The sequence below is a fragment of the Prionailurus bengalensis genome, chromosome B1, assembly GCF_016509475.1.
Source record: "Prionailurus bengalensis isolate Pbe53 chromosome B1, Fcat_Pben_1.1_paternal_pri, whole genome shotgun sequence".
NCBI classification, from domain to species: Eukaryota; Metazoa; Chordata; class Mammalia; order Carnivora; family Felidae; genus Prionailurus; species Prionailurus bengalensis.
This window is the reverse complement of record NC_057344.1, coordinates 59,717,712-59,733,047: the sequence shown is the minus strand read 5'-3', so window position 1 is coordinate 59,733,047 and position 15,336 is coordinate 59,717,712. Positions and strand designations below refer to the sequence as shown.

The following is a 15,336-nucleotide window of genomic DNA, read 5'->3' as shown; positions in this document are numbered from 1 at the left end:
GAGCCTGTTTCCGATTCTGTGTCTCCCTCTCTCTCTGCCCCTCCCCCGTTCATGCTCTGTCTCTCTCTGTCCCAAAAATAAATAAACGTTGAAAAAAAAAATTAAAAAAAAAAAAATAAAAAGAACGTACATTAATAAACTTTGATAGGTGCTATGAAGAAAACAAACATGTTACAATACAACATGGGTAGACTGGGTCAGGGTCCTCCTTTCCAAGGAGACAAAAAAACTGAAGCCTGAAGGCTGATGACACCGTCTTGAGAAAAAAAGGAAGCGAGAAAGGCTCCAGCTCAGGGAAGCTGGCAATGTGTGCACATTTTTGTTAACCGATTATATGGTCCTAAAAATTAAGGTTAAAAATCACTATTTCTATGGCTCTTGTTGTTAATATGTCACAGCTTCACTGCCCAGCTCCTTAAAATTCAAGATCAACTCCCAGTGAGTAAGATACAACGAAGTTTGACCTCGTTCTTGATATTCAAACACAGGATATCACAGTATTTTCTTTAACACCAATGTTTAACACCCTCCCACTTGAACTTTGGGGCAAGTGACTAGAAAGAAAGGACCTGGAAAAGCTGTCAGGGTAGTTTCTGTTATAGGTATCAGAAGATTAAATGCACATGGTTTACTGATTTACATAACTAGTATGGAGTCAGGCAGTTCCACGGTGGGTTAAGGGCTCCAGGGTCTCTGTCCTTCCAGACGGTCATCATTAGCCCCTTGTGGTCAGCATGGCTGCAGCAGTTTTGCGCATTTCCTTTTGACATAATGGCAGCCATTGAAAGAAGAGGCGTATTTCTTCCTGTGTGCTTCTTTTTAGAGATGAGAAATTTTTAGCTAGAGCACCTCCCCCTCTCCCACCCTCATTTCTCCAATCTCACTGGCCAGGGCTCCATCACAGGTCTCTGGCTACACTAATCACCATTCAGGAGATTGGGACCACTCAAATTAACTTAGATCACTCACCCCTGAGTTTGGGGAGGTGGTCACCTTGGGCCTCCCCAAGTGGGAGTGGTGGACACACTGAGGGGTGAACACCCAGCAAAATCAGGGGAAGCTCTGCAAGGAAACAAACGGGAATAGACCGGAGGAGCCCAGGCCTCAGGGCTCAGAGTATTACTGATGAGGGCCGAGTACACAGCTGTTATAGGATGCTTATGCTTTCTCTTGCATATTTAGTGATTGGCTGTTCCCAGCATTTGGGGGTGAAATGGTGAGAAGCAGAGGGTTTGGTGAACTTCAGTGTTAAATGACATTCGCAGCCTTACTAGTAGTGCTTTCTACCATATCAGTAAGGTGGTATCAGGCACAGGATGCCTTGACTCATTTGCAGTAAACCTTTTTTTTAACTTAGAAATGTCTTATCATAAAACATATAAGCTAAATGAGGAAGCGTATACAATGTATATATATAGTCTAAAAGAATAATAATAAAAGTCATACCTGTTTCTAGTATCTTTGAAGGTTCCCCACATGACCCTCCCCAGTCGTATTCACAACTATCCCTAGAAGGTAACACTACCCTGAATTTCAGAGTTAATCCTTCTCTTGTCTTAATGGTTTATATATGTGTGTTTCCCTAAGTATATATCTCAAACTTTTTTATGCATCAGAATCACCTGGAGGGCTTAAGACACAGACTGCTGGACCCTAACCCCAAGGTTTCTGACTCAGCAAGTGTGGAGTGACTCCAAAAATCTGCATTTCTAACAGTTTCGCAGGTGACGCGGAAGCTGCTGGCCAGGGACCACCCTTTGAGAACCCCTACCTTGGCAGAAGACTGCTTAGCTTTTTGCCTGTTTATAATTGGAAGCATATTTTATGTATTCTTCAACTTGGCTTTGTTTTAGCTTAGCATTATGTTTTTGAGATTCATCTTTGGTGATAGGGTAGCCATGAGTCATTCATTTTCACTATTATATAGTATTCTCTTTCTTTTGCATCTTTACTCACAGCCCTGTGAGGGCAAAGGAAGAGAAGTGGGAAGCAAATTGCTTACAGCACCAACAAAAGCAATACCACACCCATCAAGCATCCAGCCCCAGCGACCCCTGGCTCACGTGTTCCGACGTTGTTGCTGCCCTTGGAAAGAAACATTCTGAGGTGTCACCTGAGAGCCCTAGGCTCTCCAGGGGGTTTAGGAGGCTTGGGGAGTACCCTGCAGAGCGGGGCCTGCAGACCTTCCAGGGCCCATTAGTATAAAATAGACCTTTTATAACATTGACCTCCTCTAATCAAATCAGGATAGAAGGGAAGGTAACAAACGATATTTGCTTAGAATGAGCTAGACACTTTGTTGAATAAGTTGATTACAAAGGATCAGAAGGACTGAACTTCTGAAAGTATGAAAGAAATATGTTCTCTTTGAACTCTTCTCAACAGCCCTATATGGCATATATTTTTATATTTGTTTATAAAACATGTTAAGAAACTAATCCAAAGTCACAAACCTAATACAAGGCAGAGCCAGAATTTAAACCTGTGATTACAAATCGTTGTCTTTTCACTTTACATTGCTGCCTCCCTGGGACTGAAACACAGGCCTGCCCTATCCTTGGCATGTATCTGACCACCTGAGACACACTCCCTAAGGCATTTCCACTTTCTCTGAAAGCTGGTTCCAATTAGTGTTACCTGAACACTGCAAGCAGCTTTCATGGTTCCTTCCATAATTAGTTGGAATAGATGTAACATTAGAAAAGAGTGGGATACATTGATACATTGTACTCTCTTTGTTGAACTTGAATGCCTGACAACTGACCATATTGTCTTGTGCTTTTGTCCTACAGGGGATTTCCAAAGAAAGTCAATAGAACCGCTAGAATAGCTTCTGATGAGGAGATTCAAGGCACAAAGGATGCTGTCATTCAAGACCTGGAACGAAAACTTCGCTTCAAGGAGGACCTCCTGAACAATGGCCAGCCGGTATGGAGAGACAGATTTGGGGCTTGTACTTGGAATATTAGCTGCCCACATCAGAGAGCTCTTCCCTGACTTAGGTTCTTGCAATCTGTCCATGAAATGATTTCAATGCCCCTAAACCTCAGTGTTCTTCTTAGCATTATGGCCTGAATCTGGGGGAAAGGGAGGAAAGTAGAAAGGCTTCCCTCTACTCAGCCTTCACTGTTTCCTCCTATTCATGAAAAACATTCTGGGAGTGAAGATAGCAAGTTGGAGATAAAAAGGAAAGGCTGATTTTAAGGTGGGGAGTAAAACAAAGGAGGAATTGCAACATTACAAAGAAAAAGGAACAGACCTGGGCTGGGTAGGAGGGGGAAGGCATGCTCTGGAATGATTTGTATCTACCAAAAGGAGAATCTGGATTCTAAGACATGTACTGCTTCTACAGAAAAACTATCTTCACTAAGGAAACAACCCCTGAAGTCCAGGACTGCCCTACTAGACCATAAATAGATAATGATTCAGTAATGAAGGAATAATGCTTGTTCTACAATATTGTTCTAGTTTGTCAAAGCCAGACAACTAAACTCAAGAAAAAAAAAAAAAAAAAAATTACATTTTAAGGGGGCAGAATTGTAGAGCAGGTTTAGTATAGTATCTGTATGGTAGATTTGGGGCACCTGGGTGGCTCAGTCAGTTAAGCATTCGACTTCTGGTCATGATCTCACAGCTCATGAGTTTGAGCCCTGTGTCAGGCTCTATGCTTACAGCTCAGAACCTGGAGCCTGCTTCCGGATTCTGTGTCTCCTCTCTCTGCCCCACCCCCACTCATGCTCTTTCTCTGTCTCTCAAAAATGAATAAACGTTAAAAAAAATTAAAGATAGATAGATCGATAGATAATTCCTCCATTGGACTTAAATGTTTCCTCATCAGTTGTTTTTTTTTGTTTGTTTTTTATTGACCCTCCTCTTACCACATCCAGGTTATTTTTAAGGGGACAGGAAGAACAAGTCTCGCAAATAAGATTTCCCAGGTGAAGGAAAGGAGCCTTTTGTGGCTTTATTTTGGAATTGCCACTGGAAAAATTTGCCTGGCTCTTAAGTAGAAGAAAAGGGCCTCTTTGTATAAAATATCCCTCTCAGATACCTTTTTCAGAGTAGAAAGCTCTCTATGTTAAATATGTTTTCCAGGAATTTTAATTATCTCACATTGATAAATAAAAATGTGAGAACAGACCATGTTTGATTAGAAAGGTGGAGGATGGAGGAGGGGTGCTGAATGCTGCTTTTAATTATTAGGGCATCCTAATCTGAGTTCAGGAAGATTAAAATTCTAATGAGATCTTGTGTTAGTCATTCATTTCATTGAGAATAGAAGATTTTCACAAAGGGGAAATATTTTTTCCCTGAAATAAGTAATTGCGTGTGTAAATACACATACGCAGGAAGCTTTCCCTGCTCCGTCAATGAAAGCCTTTGAAAGATTAAAGCAAATACTTACAGAAACTTATTCAAGCCAGGTAAAGGCATTTCTCCAGTTTTTTGGGTTTTTCTGGACCTTTGTTTAAATATTCCTTATGGGCTAAGATTCTCTTGGTTAAAGAGTCTTAAGACTTCTATAGGCTGTGATATCATACTGTGTATATTATGTTATATATTTATATTTATTTGTTTAGCAGTGAATGACATTCACAAGTTCCAGGTGAACTAGCCATGTAGCCTAGTGGTTTAGAAACAAAACTGAAGTAAATCTGGCTTTTAATGGTAGCAAGTACATTGTGGGAAAGGAGTTAGTATCAATAGTTGATATTTCTGCTTATAAGAAACAGAGTGGAAAATATTCCACTCCTACCTTTGATATTGCTACAGCTCTCCATGAAAACATTAGAGGCATTTAAGAGAGCAGGTATTTAAAACTCCTTTTGAAAACTTGAATTCAATGATTCTTTAACAGATGTGAGAAAATTAATTTAAATAATAACATAGTGTCCTGAGACAGCCCATGCACGAAACACCTGCCTCTACCTCTTCTTGTCTTCTGCCTCTTCTTCAGTAAATGAAATAATTTGAACTTCGGGACTGTTTGTCATTTGGCACTGACTTGTTTCACTTCCCGGTTTCAGCTGGGACTAGAACCAGCAATTACTGGAAACTGTAAATTTATTCAACATATTTTCCTGATTAGAGAGTTTCCAATAGAATTTGCATCGATGTTCAGAAGTTTGGAAGCTTACTGAAATAACTTGTCTATTTTTTCTTTTAAGATTCCGTCTTACTAATTCTCTCTTTTGAATAAAACACTTGTTTGTAAAATGCCCTTCATGGGACAGAGGGTCTCTGAAAGTTCCTCCTAGAACTGTCAATTCTAAGGTTTTTTAGGACCAACACTCAAAAGCAGGAAACAGCCCACTGGACAGAACAAACACGTTGGCATAAGAACGGCCCCGCAAATATGTTTTGGCCGGATCCAGAGCACTGGCTGCTAGACGTGAAAACTTTACCACTTTCTCTGCCTGATGGGCAAGCAATCTGCATCTGAGTAGAATCTCGAATTGTGGAGATTAGCTTTGGCAAGTGTCCCTCACAGTCCTTTTGCTAATTCAGCCATGTGCAGTCATTCTCTGTGGACTATTATATTTGCCTACCTTCACCTGCCACACAGACAGCCTGGGAAGTGCCTTTAGAGGTGAGAACCCCGAAACAGAGAGGATCATCACTGCCAGCTGGTCTAAAATTCCTTATCAGAGGCTTGGAGCTGACCAGGCTGTTTTGAAGCTGTGGATGGTTATGAAAATAACCTTTCCTTAAAAAAATACTTTGCTATTTGAATATCTCTTTTTTCTATATATTTACCATTAAAGATTGGTATATGACACATATTTCCTATGTGGTTTCTGCCTTGTTTGCTTATTATATTCACCTTAAATTTGTGCTGTATCAGTCAGTGGCTCTCAAGATTAGTTACCTCATATCCCAACACTATATTAAGCCACAAAGACCAGAAGGAGAGGTGACAGACTGAACAACTGAAGGAAGGGAAAGAAAGAGACTCCTTTTATATATAGGTATCTGAAGGTTGAGGGGAAAATAGTTACAGAAAATATCAAAACTCATCTTTTAAGATTCTTTTTCAGGGTGCCTGGGTGGCTTAGTCAGTTAAGCTCTGACTCTTGATTTCAGCTCAGGTCATGATCCCATGCTTTGTGGTTTCATGCCCCATGTCGGGCTCTGCGCTACTCACAGCATGGAACCTGCTTGGGATTCTGCTTGGGATTCTCTCTCTGCCCCTCCCCTGCTCACATTTGCTCTCTCTCTCTCAAAATAAATAGATAAACTTTAAAAAGTGTTTGGGGCATGTGGGTGGCTTAGTGGGTTAAGCCTCCAACTTGGTTCAGGTCATAATCTCATGGTTCATGAGTTTGAGCCCCACGTTGGGCTCAGTGCTGAAAGCTCTGGAGCCTGGAGCCTGCTTCAGATTCGGTCTCTCTGTCTCTCTGTCTCTCTCAATTCAGTTTAAAAAAAATGAATAAATAAAATTCTTTTTCATCAGGCAGTATATAATTATGACTTTTCTAATTTTGTCTTTTTTGTGACTTACTTTGTTTAGAGGTTAACATATGAAGAAAGAATGGCTCGTCGATTACTAGGTGCTGACAGTGCAACTGTTTTTAATATTCAGGAGCCAGAAGAGGAAACAGCTAATCAGGTACTATGTTCATCTGGACTTTTTTTTTTTTTACGTTTATTCATTTTTGAAAGACAGCACAAGCAGGGGTGGGGCAGAGAAAGAGGGGGACACAGAGTCCGAAGCAGGCTCCAGGCTCTGAGCTGTCAGCACAGAGCCCGACGCGGGGCTCGAGCGCACGAAACGTGAGATCATGACCTGAGCTGAAGTCGGACGCTTAACCAACTGAGCCACCCAGGCACCCCCATCTGGACTTTTTAGAAAAATAATAATTATTCTGTTCCCTCTCCCCATAGTCTTCATGGCCACTACTCTTGGGGCCAATTCTGTAGGAAGTAGAGGGCAAGTCAAAGAAAAGCAGTATTAACATCATCAATCAAGGTCATAGCTAATATTTATTGAGCACATACCATGTGCCAAACGGTGTGTTAAGTGACTGCTAGAGTTACTGCAGTCAGTGATAACTGTTCTTTATCTTCCTGTTGATCACTTTATTCTCCCTTCAAGTATCTTTCTGTTTTTGCTGTCCTGTGCTTTCATGCAAAATCCTTTTGTGTGGAGAAACATATTTCACTGAAATTATTTGAAACAGCCGGTGAATATTTAGTCAAAGTAAACTATTTATTTATAGAAAAATTATGTCTTTATTTTCCTTCACATATACATTTATACGTCACTAATCAGCAGAAAACCTAAAATGCTATTTTTGTTCCCCCCCAAAAAAGTCACTGCATGGATTTGATGTAAGCTGTTTTATAATCTGCACTGTTTCTGCTTGGAGTTTCCAAATGTAGTCTCAAGATTAAAGAAGGCTTTTTAAAACCTGTTTAAATGATCAAGTCAACTCTTACAGATGTTAAAAAATGGATCTGCCTTTAATATCTGAAGATTTTTCTGTGTTAAATATTGCTACTGCAAAAATTTCACTTAAAACTAGATATCTTGCTAGATTCTTATTTCTGTCACTAGTCTTCACTTCTTTTTTTCTACCATTACAGGAAATTGGGTCTCCTCATGCTTCTGTAGGGAGTCCTCTGGATGGTCAAAAGGTTAATAAGCTTTTCACCTTTCTTCTCCTTCTGCTCTTTCACTGTATCTGTTATCTTGTGTTCTTTGTTTGCCTGCGTATCTATCTTTCCTGCCACATATTAATTGGAAATACTATGACCAGTGTCTAAGATCAGATGAACAAAATTACTGCAGTGTGATTTTTGTCATACATTTACGAACTTGAATTTGCTTCTGTCACTAGTGGACACTCTGAACTGTGAATTGTTTCTCATTTGTTGTACCTTTCTAGGGATAAACGTGCCCATTCTTAAACTGATTCATTTGATAGTAATTAAAACAACTCATTTGCAGTTTTATTCATACTGTTGTATTTCTTCTCTCAAGAAGAGACAAACTTTTTTTTAAAGGTTGAGTAACTTCTTTAAGGAAAACCTAGCTGAAACATCTTTTATTTATAATTAAATAGAGAGTATTTTCTAATGGGCTGCCTTGTGTTCACTGTGCTTTGTAAGCAAGAGAACTGTAGGGTCCACCTTGATCACCACAGGATGTTGATGGGTACTTTGTTTTTGTCTTTTTAATCACAGTTTTGACTAGACTGCCAATCCCATTTTTCTTTGAAACATTGGTGGAGAATAGTTCCTAATAGCTGCACAGCTGAGGAGGAGTTCAGAGGCTTTGTGGCCGAGGACTGTTATGAGTGAAAAGAAATGCCATTTTTCCCATTATTCATTTGATAAAATGCTATGTAATATTGCAGCTGCTGGCCACATGTACTGTTACCCTTCTGAAGAGCTGCACCCACCCACCCCCCCGCATCAGCTTTTACTCTACAGAAAGAAATCAGTGTTCCATCAGGTTTTATTCTTATGAACAGTTTGAGAATATAAAGCTGTTGCCTTTTTCTTTCTTTCCCCCTATCCCCCAAGAGACAAGAGAAAGAAATTCATCTTCATAGTTTTTTGGGGGAGGAGGATGATAAGACTTGAAGACAATCTGAAATATCATATATACTTACTTCCAGATGTTTTTTGTTTTATATGGGACTGAGTTGGGCTCAGACTTGTTTTTAAGCTCCATGGTAAAAATATCACTGTCTTCTGAGTGCCTTATTGGAGGGGAGGGTAAGACTCATGAGACACACTGTACCACAAGAAACTGAGGTTGCTAACATGACCTTTATTTTTACCTGATGTAGGAATACAAAGTCTCCAGCTGTGAACAGAGACTCATCAGTGAAATCGAGTACAGGCTAGAAAGGTCTCCTGTGGATGAATCAGGTGATGACATCCAATATGGGGATGCACCTGTGGAAAATGGAGTGGCACCGTTCTTTGAGATGAAACTGAAACATTACAAGATCTTTGAGGGAATGCCTGTAACTTTCACATGCAGAGTGACTGGGAATCCAAAACCAAAGGTAAGCTAAAAACATGGCTTTTTAAGAGTCCTGTTTTCTGAGGAAGAGTTAGGCTTCAAAAGTATAGCATGTATAATAGGAGGAAGAGATACAGACTACCTTTCTCAGTACCCATGATGTAAAATGTTTAAAGTACTATTAAGTTCAAGGCCTTCCTCAGGAGGCATTAGAAACCAGAAAGAGCAGAAGAAGGGTAGAGTTTGGGTTCGAAGAATAGAATAGGAGAATAACAATTAAATAATTGACAAGGAGCTTTTCATACACCTACATCATTTATTCCTCATGTGATATTATCAGTGTCACTCCCAAATTACTGATGACTGAACTACGCTCAGTGAGGTTTAATCAACTTGCCCAAGGTCAGGGAGCTGGTGAGTGGCCAGGCTTGAACACGAACCCCATGCTGTGTACCATACAAAGAAATAAAGTTTACCATGGATTATAAAAACTTCAGATCTTGAATCTACAAAACCAAGCCTTCCTGTATTTATAAAGGGGCTAGAGGCCAGAATACTGTTGAGAAAGGATAATCAAAGGAACTTCTGACACTCAGGTGGTCTAAGCTGACCTAGATGGGAGCCCTCTTTCTACAGATGCATGGAAATGCTAGATAAAGCATTGCCCTGTCTCTAAAGGGAGACAAGAATAACTAACTGCTCACTAGCCCAGAAAACAATGCACAGATTACACTTTTCCCTAGAACTTGGGAGAAAAGAATAAAAAAGATACCCATGAGAAACTGAAACTCCAAATTTACTTTAACACATGATATGGAGCCAAAAGCTGAGAAATTAATATGAAACTTAGTCCAGGATGGATTAAAATCCTTAAGTTTCTGGCAGAAGCAAGCAAAAACTGCCCTATAGAACACTCTCACAGTTTGGGGCATATCAAACTTCTGTAGAGTAAGAGGGAGGAAAAAGAAATTCACAGTAAAAACTTACAGACCATAGGAGAAAATAAGCAACAATAAGGAGAATCAATAGCACAAGAAACAAGACAATAGAAGCTTAAGTATTGTGCAGTGTTGGGCAATCTTAAGCAAACTGTAAAATACCTATGTTTAAAATGATTGAAACAATGTTAAAAGAAATAGAAACTTCAATGAAAAAAACAGGACAGTACCAAAGGCCAGGCAAATTTGTACAATAAGCATATAGAAGGGAAAATACACTCACTGAAATTAAAAGTTTAACAGTGGTGTCATAGAAAAAAGAGCAAAGAAAATAGCCTTAAAATTTTACATATGTATCCCCCTGCTAATAAAATGAGACTTTTAAAGTAAACTGTTGTTAGAGAAAACTTCTTTATACTTGACATGATTTGGATAATTGCTGTGTATTCACAAAGATGATATCCAATGCACATACTAAAAATAAATTTGCAGCTTATGAATGAAACTCAACAAGATATTGTTGTTTCCAAATATCTTAAGCTTCCAAAATATTCACAAATCCCTTGTTATTTTTAAATCTTACTCAAGGCTTAAGATCATTGCTTAAGTTCTAAGATCACCGATTCTTATTTTAAAAAACACCATGTTCACCAGAAAGATGAGCTGTTGTTTTTAACATAATTTTGCATTTCTGGTATGAATTTCAATGTTTCACAGCTTTAAGGCTTAATTTTTTAAGAACGTTTTATTGTTAGATTTTCTTCTTCACCTTTCCTTCCTCCTTCCCCTTCCTTCCTCCTGTCCTCACTGCCGCTCTTTTTCTTCCCTCCCTATCAAAGTGTGGAATATTCAGCATGTTCCAAAAAATACATCCTTTCTTTTAGCTTATGCTTTAAAAAAAAAAAATTCTGCCTTTTACATGCTTGTTCTGACTGAGACATGAGAAGGTTGAAAGGCGTTTCTAGTTCACCCTGTTTTCATCTTGTATATCCTCCCCTTCCCTCTCCATCAACAGTCTTGGTAAAATTGTTGGACTGTTTCCTAATTCTCATTTGAAAGTTGTAGTCCAGATATAGCAGAGGTGAGGAATAGGATTAAAGGAAAGAAACAGTTCTGAAGAACTGGCATAGTGGCCAGAATGCAAAAGGAGGAAACTGTTCTAATCACAGCTTCTGGGTTCCATCAGAAATAATAAAACCACCAAGCAGAGAATGATAATTATGAAGTATCATGCTTTACATAATTCAATTTTTAAGACTGAGAGTTATTAGTCTAGTTGGTGATTCATCTTTAGTTCTGTGGATTAACAATACAGGCTGTAAATTTAGAGCTAATTGAAAAATGGGGGTTGGAAGAGTTACAGCAGTCAGATCCCGATTATTCATGCCCTTATTTAGTGCTATATATTTCTAGCCCGTCCTTTCTTAGAAATGTATGTTTTGGAAAGATTTTTCAGATTCAGAAGCTTTGATAGAGAGTTGAATTTGAATGCCAGTTGTGGTCTCAATGTGCATTCTGATTTACATTAAGGAAGAAGCTCATTTTAAAAACTGAAGGCTCTAAAGGAGGTTTCTTCTGTTAGGAATGAGTTAGGAAACTTGAGTTTGCAAGGAACACAGATGACAACAGAGAACTTGTTGTGGCTTTAGAGAGGGGGATTTGTTTAGTTCCCTAGCCAGAAGTCTGGAGGCGGGCTGATGGCAGGCGTTAGTTCTGCATCTAGGCCATGGTACGGCTGCTGGCACTGTGATTCATCATGATGGCCCTGTGTCTCAACCGTCCAAAATAATAACTAAATCATGAGGGATCCGCCGGACAGTGATTTTATTTAAAGATGACAAAAGGTAGGAGGACCTAGGGAAGAGGTAACTGGACCATTTTAAAATGTGTTATTTAGTCCAGATTTATTTTTACTTTATTCTTCACATTTAATTTTCTATCAAACCAAGTTAAAATATTATTGAAAATTATTGTAAGTTTAAATACTACTGTGTTTTCCTTAACATAGTGGGGAGAACTGACAAACACTCAACTTTGAGCATATGCTCCTTGGCCCAGAATGAAAACAGTAGGCCTCCACCCACCACCAACCCTTAACTGTTGCTCACTCCTCACTGCCATTTTGTCGAACACAATTCAGTGGAATGGAGTAAGGAGTCTATTATTGTTCTTTAAAGTAACCTTTTTGGGGCACCTGGGTGGCTCAGTCAGTTAAGCATCCAACTTTGTCTCAGGTCATGATCTATCTCACAATTGAGTTCAAGCCCCGCGTTGGGCTCTGTGCTGATAGCTCAGAGTCTGGAGCTTGCTTTGGATTCTGTCTCCCTCTGTCTCAAAAATTAACATTAAAAAAATTTTTTTTAAATAAATAAAATAAAATACCTTTTTACCTTTACAAGTAATATTTTTAATTCAGTACATTTGAAAATAGAAGCAAAAATGGAAAATGCCTGTGAAGCCACCCCAGAATTTATTACTGTCAACGTTCAATCTAGATCCCTCCAGATGAATAATATGTAAAAAAAATATGTGAGTAATATGTGAATACCTACTTACATACATACTTTTTAAAATATAAGGATATATCATTTTTAAATTTTTTTTTAACGTTTATTATCAAGAGACAGAGACAGAGCGTGAGCAGGAGAGGGGCCAGAGGGAGAGGGAGACACAGAATCCGAAACAGGCTCCAGGCCCTGAGCTGTCAGCACAGAGCCTGATGCGGGGCTCGAACCCACAAACCGTGAGATCATGACCTGAGCGGAAGTCGGACGCTTAACCCACTGAGCCACCCAGGCGCCCCAAGATACATCATTTTTAAAAACTAAAATAGAATTAAACCTGTTTCTCACGTACTTTTTTCACTCAAAAATCAATTTCCTGTTCAGATGTTCTGTTTAACATTTTAACATGAAAACTCAGATCAGCTCTGCAGATCACACAGTTATTCCTTATCAGTCCCCCAAACAGAGTAATACTACACACATACTTAATCTTTAATCATTGTTTCCTTTCACAGATCTATTGGTTTAAAGATGGAAAGCAGATCTCTCCAAAGAACGATCACTACACCATTCAAAGAGATCTTGACGGGACCTGCTCTCTCCATACCACAGCCTCCACCCTAGATGATGATGGCAATTACACAATTATGGCTGCAAACCCTCAGGTAAAGATTAAGGGTATAGGTCTGGCTTCAGTTCTGTGCATAGTGCTTACAGGCATTTATTTGAAGAAAGGAACTGTTTAATTAAAAAGGTGGAATCTTATTTCTTTGACTTGAAATGATTTTCCCAAATTTTATATCCATCTTGATTTCAGAAGATAGAAAAATTCTCTATTAGTATCTATTTCATCAGGTGTTTTTCACATGAGTAATTCCAGTGTAGACGTGCATTCTTTCCACCAATGTTACTGAGGGCCTCATAGGTACACTTATGCAGGTGATGGGGTTGCAGTGCTGGACAGAAGAAAGTCCTGAGATAGAAAGTAAGCCAGTAAACAAATACATAAATAATATAATTTCAGATGGGATTAAGTTCTATGAAGGAAAAAAAAAGGAGAAAAGTGTAGTGAGTGACATATATCAATAGGCTGTAGTAAAAATCCTCAAAAAAGTAAGATGTTTAAAAGAAATACAGATACACTTAATTCACTGGAATTTAAGTCGTATATAAGTGTAGATAAATTATAATTTTGATAGCATCTACATATGGCATTCAGGATTATTTATTTCCATCCAAATGTTTTCTCTTGTATTTTCCCTTAGATTTAGGGTCAAAAAACCAGCTGACTCCTTTAGAATTTAACAGGCAGCTACTGGTACCAAGTCCCCAGTTCAAGCCTGCAGATTCCTTTTTGAGTACCATATATATTTGATACACGTTGCTGGGTACAGAGGATGCAAAAGTGAGTAAGGAGTGATTCTGTACCTTAAGACCTCCATGGGTGACAGAGTAATTTTACAAAGTCAGCAGAAGTCACTTTAAAAAAAAAAAAAAGAAGCTAAAATTAACAATTATAGAACTAATGAAGATTGTCCAGTTATGTTTTTTAAATCTCTGATCTATTTATATCATTCCATATTTCATTATTCCTTTAGAAGGAAACATGAAATGTTAGAAAATGATACAAATAATTTCAGCAAAGCTTATAGACCTCTAACAGTTTGTGCAATGCTTGTCCTAATATTACATTGTCATATAAACATCTGTTTCTGCAATACTACTAAGATTAGAATGGAACTCGAATTCTCCACAAATCAGGTTGTGAGGGAGCACAGCCGACTTCACTGTCACAATTTCCATGGTAAATATGCACTTTCTCCAGGTTCCAATTTTTCAATCGGTGAATACATGACCATCACCTTGAAAAATAGTCAAAAGCGCAACTCTTACTGAAAGTTACATTTTAATACTTATTTGTGTTCATATTTGGAGGATTTGAGGGAACAGAAGTGCAACTTGCTTTTTTTTCTTACTGTATTTTCAGTATGTTTCCTTGAATATTATTAACAAATTTCAATTCTCAATTTTATGCCTTTAATTAAAATAATAGAGAACTCCACAAAATCCAAACTTTTTCTTCATGCTGGGTCCTTTGTTCCTCTGTCCCCTAGAAAGCCTGGGATATATTATGGAGATCGAATTAACTGTGTTCCAGCACTCCCCAGTGCTGGTCCCGATGTTAATTTTGAGGCATTTTTCCTAGCGAGTGTTTTAAACTGTTACTGGAGTCAGCGGTTTTATAGAACAAAGAACATAAATGTAAAATTGCAATTATGAGTCTGCTTCTAGTCTTCTTCAAATTATACTAACCTAGTTTTACATATGGAAAAGTTCTAAACGGGGAAGGACTTGCTGCTCATGGCCAGTGGCAGGGTGCAGAGTTGGAGACTGCGTGCCAGCCTCTGAGCATTTAAACTACTGACAAACTAGTTGAAGTCATTCGATATCTATTGAAGTCATTAGATACAGGAGGGCTGCTGAAGATCCCCTTTGTAATACAGAAGAGGAGGAAGGGAAAGAAATAATACCACAAAGGCCAGAAATATCGGACAGGGTTGATGCTACCGAAGAGCCTAAATGGTGTCATTCAGGGGTTAAGAGCATGAACTCTGGCATCAGACAGATCTGAGTTGAATTTCTATCTCTGCCACTCACCACCTATGTGACCTTTAGCAAGTGGCATAATTTCTCTGTGCCTATTTCCTCTTCTGTGAAATAAGAGTAATAATATGGATTTAAATAATATACTTGGTTTACCTGGCATATAATATGCTTTCGGTAAAAGCTAGTTATTGTCATTATTTTCATTCAAAGACACTAATAACCCTGTCTTAAAGCAGCAGCCCTAAACGTTGGCAGGAGCCTGTGGAATCAGGATGTGAAGGATCAGTTCTGTTTCTAGATACTCCCCTAC

At 38.7% G+C, this 15,336-nt stretch overlaps 1 protein-coding gene across 6 annotated transcripts in view; it reads left to right on the top strand.

The window, feature by feature from the left end:
- Positions 1–15,336, top strand: part of PALLD (palladin, cytoskeletal associated protein) — a 409,470-nt gene that overhangs the window by 375,393 nt on the left and 18,741 nt on the right. For 3 of the 6 annotated variants that reach the window (XM_043565862.1, XM_043565897.1, XM_043565879.1), the window contains 5 exons: positions 2,793–2,928; positions 6,512–6,610; positions 7,588–7,638; positions 8,799–9,020; positions 12,935–13,084. In XM_043565862.1, coding sequence (XP_043421797.1) covers positions 2,793–2,928; positions 6,512–6,610; positions 7,588–7,638; positions 8,799–9,020; positions 12,935–13,084 — 658 coding nt within the window. The remainder of the gene's footprint in view (positions 1–2,792; positions 2,929–6,511; positions 6,611–7,587; positions 7,639–8,798; positions 9,021–12,934; positions 13,085–15,336) is intronic. The other 3 variants (XM_043565870.1, XM_043565886.1, XM_043565906.1) reach the window with 1 other exon arrangement.